This window comes from Hipposideros armiger, unplaced genomic scaffold (genome assembly GCF_001890085.2).
Source record: "Hipposideros armiger isolate ML-2016 unplaced genomic scaffold, ASM189008v1 scaffold_8, whole genome shotgun sequence".
Classification (NCBI taxonomy): Eukaryota; Metazoa; Chordata; class Mammalia; order Chiroptera; family Hipposideridae; genus Hipposideros; species Hipposideros armiger.
The window spans coordinates 4,723,803-4,729,872 of record NW_017731358.1 but is presented as its reverse complement, the minus strand read 5'-3'; the positions used below and the strand labels follow the sequence as shown (position 1 = coordinate 4,729,872).

General features: G+C 47.3%; 1 protein-coding gene across 2 annotated transcripts in view; it reads right to left on the bottom strand.

The window, feature by feature from the left end:
* Positions 1 to 6,070, bottom strand: part of ITGB5 (integrin subunit beta 5) — a 154,970-nt gene that overhangs the window by 74,264 nt on the left and 74,636 nt on the right. For both annotated transcript variants that reach the window (XM_019652235.1, XM_019652246.1), the window contains 2 exons: positions 5,202 to 5,363; positions 2,955 to 3,050 (listed from right to left, as the gene is read on the bottom strand). In XM_019652235.1, the coding sequence (XP_019507780.1) occupies positions 2,955 to 3,050; positions 5,202 to 5,363 (258 nt within the window). The remainder of the gene's footprint in view (positions 1 to 2,954; positions 3,051 to 5,201; positions 5,364 to 6,070) is intronic.

Here is a 6,070-nt window from a genome sequence, read left to right as displayed (position 1 = left end):
CTCTGGGGGGTGTCTCAGATGTGACTGGGACCTGTTGGAATGATAACAGTCATCTCCCCTGGGAGGACACAGTAACAAGGTGTCCTGGGGCTATGTGGCGGATGTGTGAAGGCATAGGATTTGCTGGAACACAATGGGATATGTTAATAGAAAAGGCTTTGAGGCACAAACCTCAAATGGATGTTAAATTGATTGACAGCAGTTTTACTTCTTCGAAAATTCTGATTAAAAGCCATGCACTGACCGAATTCGGGGCTCAGTCTTCTCTGGCTGAGTCCCTTGGTCTCGCTCTTATATTACTTCTGTCTCTTTTTCTTATTTAATCTGCGTCGCCACTCTCGAGAAACTCATTTGCCCTTGCCACGCTGGACGTGACAACTACCTGCCACTGAGCACTTACTGGGCAGTTGATAAATACTGAGTTGGAAAGTACTGCCAAGTAATAGTCCTTCTGCTTTAATGAGTGTGTGTGAAGCCCTGTGACATGGAGGCAGCCTGGTGTGATGGGAGGATGAATGGGCTTGCAGCCAGGTGGACATGGGGGGTCCTGAACTTCAGAAGCATCCAGGAGCCTGTGAGAGCAGAGCATCTGCTTGTTTACCAAATGTTTAAGGAGACGCTGTTATGTGCCCAGCAGTGAGCTCAGTGCTGGGGATATACGATGGTGAGAAAAGAGACAGGGTCCCTACCTTCAGGGAGCTTACTGTCTCAAAGGGAAGGCAGACATCACTCAGAGTGGCTCCAATAAAAATAAAATGGTAACTGGAGTAGATGTGACCAAGGGCCTGGTGCTCGGGGACTCTGACCGAGTCAGGAGGATGGATCAAGGAAAGCTTCCCTGACACATAGACAAGTAAGCAGAGGTCTGAACCATAAGCAGCCACAGATTAGGCATTAAAAGAAAAGAAGTTTCAGGGAAGAAGAAGGGAGGGATACATAGGCAGAGCACAGGGGGCTTTCAGAGCAGTGAAACTACTCTGTGTGATGCTCTAATAAGAGATATATGTCATTACATGTTTGTCCAAACCCATAGGACGTACACCAACAGTGAACCCCAATGTAAACTACAGACTTTGGGTGATAATGATGTGTCAATGTAGGTTCATCAATTGTAACAAATGTACCCCTGCTAAATATTGATAACGGGGGAGGCTCTCTGGGGGACAGGGAGTATATGGGAACTCGGGGTACTCTCTGCCTAATTTTCCTGTAAACCTAAAACTGCTCTTACAAAATAAAGCCTATTCATTTAAAAAAAAAAAAGAAGAAGAAGAAGAAGAAGAAGGAAAAAAGAGCCAGAATACAGCTGAGCAACACTCCCAGTAAAGGAAAGAGCTTGTGCAAAGGGCCTCACATGCATCAGAGTAACTGACTCAAAGTCCTTGTGGCTGGAATGCCACGGGGAGAGAGAGCCAGAGGGCCCAGGAATACATCCTTGTCTCTTTTCCTCTTTACCAAGTAGACTTTTAAAGCAAATAGGATTCCATCACTGGAAATGAAACATTGACATTCTCACCAGGTACAGAAATAGATAGCCTCAGTCATTGAAGGGGACTCTCAACTTTCCTCAGGGTGATTCTTCCCTGCCATCGTCAGCCCACGGAGCCAAGGTGTGCAGACACCTTCTAAGCAGGCAAGAGAGGTTTATGCTGGAANTATTTCTGGGTGAGGGCCTGCAACAAAGCAGGAGGCCTTGAAATTGTTGCCTTTCCTCTTTAATTTGTATTAACCCCTGAGTGTGTCACTTATTAACGTGACGGAAACATAGAGAACTACCCACTGTCCTCAGCCCACCTCGGACTCCTCCCTGAGCAAGGTTACGGGCAAGGATGGCTTAAGCTGAGGTGGACCTCTCCCCTTCTGAAGCATCTGGACGCACACTCAGTACACTCTGTGCAACTGACCCCTCTCACAATGTTATCTGTAAACGGACATGTTTTATCCAACCTTCCACGAAACAAACAAAAAAAAGAAAAAACAATCCTCTTCCTTTGTTCTCATCTAAAGTGGATTCAGACTAAAAGAAGATCAAGAGCTCAAAAAGATGTAAGTGGCATTTTAACAGTGATAATCTCAGGCAGGGGCAATAGGAAAACACAGTTAGACAAAGGTCCTATGTGCGCATTGAAGAGCAAAAAGAAGGGACCAGGGCTGGCTGTGGTAGAGGTGGGGGTGAAGTTCCCATAACCTCTCCATTCCAAGGATATTAGAGGTGAGCTGGACTTCACGTTTAGCTTATATGCGCATTCCTTGAGCAACTCGGAGGCGAGTCCCACTTCAAAATGTGACTTGCCTGTGAGATGGGAAAGTGCTTTCCCAAGGGGAGTTTATAATGATGGTCCATGGGATGACCTGGAAGTAGTCCTTTTAGACAGAATGGATTCATCCAGACTGCTCTGTTCACTCATGACATTCAGAATGGATTCATCCAGACTGCTCTGTTCACTCATGACATTCACTGTTATCTTCAAACTCCTATCCCAGGCTAACCCACTTGTTTTCTGTACTCTGTGGGTAAGGCATAAAAACCCTGGAATGCTGGAATTAGTGACATAGCCTGGTTTGGTGCCTTCGTTTTCTGTCTGTACATTTTCATTTTATATGGTCCTTCCCTATCAGAGTGGTGCCCCTGTGTGTGTTTCCATTTCATCATCTGAAAAATGGGAGGAATTCATATTATTTCCAAAGTTCTTCTCAGGATTGAATTAGATGCCATATGTTAAATTCCTTGTAAAGGTTTGCACTGCTAGGTGAATGCTTCAGAGCTTCCTTAATACTAGTATTTCCCACTATATAGAGACAGGGCGCTATTCCACCCCTCCCTTTGTATCTCTCCCCACATAAAGTAGGGCTGTTAACACTCTTCAACCCACGTTCTAATCTCCCATTCACCTTAGGGTCAGCATGGCCCCCCAAATCAGGCCGCCAGCCTCCCTCCCTTCCTCTAAGCATACCTTGTAGAGCATATAATGGTTTTTCGTCACTGCAAAGATGAGGTTGATGTTGTTCTCTGCCAACTTCTCTCCAAGCAAGGCAAGGGATGGGTAGTCCTAGGGCCAGGCAAAAGACAAGGCTGTAATGTTTATAACAGGCTGAGACACTACCCACCAGGTTCCAATATATACTCAGTAACTCATCACTGGCCATGAGAAAGCATCCTTCCCTGGCAGCCCCTTAAGGCCCCTTAATAACCATGCCCCATCGGCAGCTCCTAACTGTGTAGAGGAGACCCTGCAGGTAAGGACCCTCCAGCACTACCAAACTAGATATGTTTCGCTCACCCCTCCCAACCCAGAATGAAGACGTGATGATTAGAGGTTTCCCATACCTAATCTGTGTCTCCATCCTTTCAGCAGGGATGGGACACAGTGAGGAAGCCCCCAAAACAACAGCCACCAATCCTACCATCTACTCTCAGTACCTGGTATCTTTCCTCTCTTCCCTAAGACCTTTCCTCCCAATCTCCTTCCCTACTTTCCTTTTCCTATACCTAACGTTGGGCCTGCCAATGTCCCCCCACAGGTCCTGCTCAGTCCTTCTCATGGCTCCGAAGGGGCAAAAGAGGCTGCTGACCCCTAGACTAAAAGCCGGGCCACGGCAGGGGAGGGAGTGCAGGCAGGGAGGGAAGACGGAGGCTGACAGGCAGTTGAACAATATCCTGAAGGATTTTAAGGGTTAATGATGGGCACAGGGATCCAAATCAGTTCTATAGTTAGCAGGTTCTATAGTTATGAGTAATTTTTCCAGACTCTGTTATTCTTGGATAATATGGAAGGCTTGACACTGGCCATCTCTTGAAACTGGAGGAAATGGGCTTGTCCAGCAAAGAAAACTAGTAGGAATGACTCCCTANACACTAGCTTTAAATGACTGGGTTTTCTGATCTCAAGGTCAATCTGTCTAATTAAAATTAATGGTCACCCAAAAGAACAGATCCTCTAGCCAGATGTCAACACGACCCATGGGACCCAGTTGTCACTGAAGAGTCACTGGCCACATGCTCCTTCCCTATTGAAATGGACCCACCATCTGAAAAAGTGTCTCTACAATACTATCTGTGAGAGACTAAGGGCAGAGCCCATAGTTCTGAGACGCCCGATGAATTACAAATGAGAAGGCAAACATCAGAGTTCCCGTTTCACATACAGGGAACTCAAGAGCAAAGATCAGCTCACTTCAGGGCTGGGCTCCATCAGCACCCTGACCTGGGATGGGACGAGTGGTCCCGCTAGAAAATTCCATGTTATAACTGCCATGTTATAACTGTTTCTGATAAACAGGATACTCTTAGCTCCAGAGATCAGTAGCATGTGCAACTGTCTTCCCCTGGGACTGAGTCAGTCCTGCCCTACCGGCTGCAAACTGGGTCACGTGGGAAACTGGAATGGTTCCTCAGATGAGGATTTTGCTCTTTGTTGAAGCACACTCCTCTCATTTCTCCCTTCCTGTGGCAGACACTCAGGCAACGGTAATCAATAATGTTATCAGCATCAGAGCCTCAGGGCAAACACAGGGAGGCAAAGAGGCCAAGGTGACCCCCTGAAGGACAAGGATGCTGTGATTCAACCACTGGGTCCTAAGGGCCAGACCCTCCACAGGGTCTGTGTGCTCTGCTGGTACCTGAGGTTGTTACACAGGCATCTATCTTCCAACTGGAGTGATGCTCACGGGACAGGAACTGTGGCTCATTNTTTTATAGTACATGGTCATGGTCATAGACTATCAGGAGTAGAAGGTCCGTAGGGCTTCCCATTCCAAGCAGGATGCCTTCCACTACTGACACTGACAACTCAGTGCCTCAGGGAGCCCATTTCTAGAAGTCAGGAACTTTTGTCTTTGTCTTGTCCTATAACTTTGATCCCAGTTTTGATCTCTGTAGGAGCACAGTTCTGCTCTCCTGCAATATCGCTTCTCCCTTTTGAGATTTATCCTGTCTCCCCAGGATCACCTCTTCCCTCAATGAAACTCCCATTTAGGTACACAATGGCAGATAGATGAACCAACTACAGAAATCCCTGAGAAATGTTCTAAGTTAATGAGGCTTTCTGGAAGCTCAGCTGGAGAAGACGTAATAATGAAACCCAACCTCAAGAATGAACGGAAAGTTAGCGAGTAGAGGGCCAGACAAAGATTTCACTGCCAGGTGAGACCTCAGACCACAGGCAGGGTCACAGGGTGGCGCTGGGGTCCCCATCCCTCACCATCTGGTTGGATGCAGTATACTCGTTGGCCTCGTTCAGGTGGCATTGGCCATCATGCGGCTGCACCAGGCCTCCCAGTTTTCCATCTAGTGCGATGTGGGGCACGTCGTCCGTTGTGAAGACCAGCAAGTGCAGTGCATCCTTTCGCCAGCCAATCTTCTCCTGAGGGATGGAAGTGTGATGGGTGCAAAGCCTTTCTGGGCACTGCCCAAGCCTGCCCGGGGCATCGGACAAGGCACTAGCTGATCCCCAGGGGTCATGATCTGAATCAGAGCCATTCCCCTGTGTGTGTACGTGGGACCCTCATAAAACCACTGGAGAGGGGTCCCACAGAGCAAGGAGGAGTTGCAGGCTGACTGGGGAAGCCTATATGCATGGAGATAAGTTTCCCAGGTGTGGTTCATATAGACCCAAGCACCTGGAACTCTCCCTCCAGCCCATCAAACTCCTTCCTGCTTCTTTCAGTTACATCTGAGGGCTCCCCTTTTAGCCTCACCTATTATTCCTTCCCTAGAACAGCCTTTATCCTTCCCCAACCTCTCACAACACACTTGAGCAGGATGGCGAGCTTGTCTAAGGTGATGAGTAAGTCAACATTTCAGTCCTCCAATGAAACTGAACCACTCAGAATGGAGCGTTCAAATGACCAATTGATGGATCTGTCTTTAGAGGATTTGGTAAAATCTGCTAGGCATGCTGGTAGGTATAAACCACTCCAATCATTAATTGAACTACTTTGGTGTTTAAGGTCGATCAGATTATCTCTCTTCTTCCTTTAATGCTTCACTACATGGAACGTATCCATTCTTAGTTGGAGGCACAGCCACATAAGTCTGTATTGCGAGGGAAGGCCTTTATTTTTCATATTG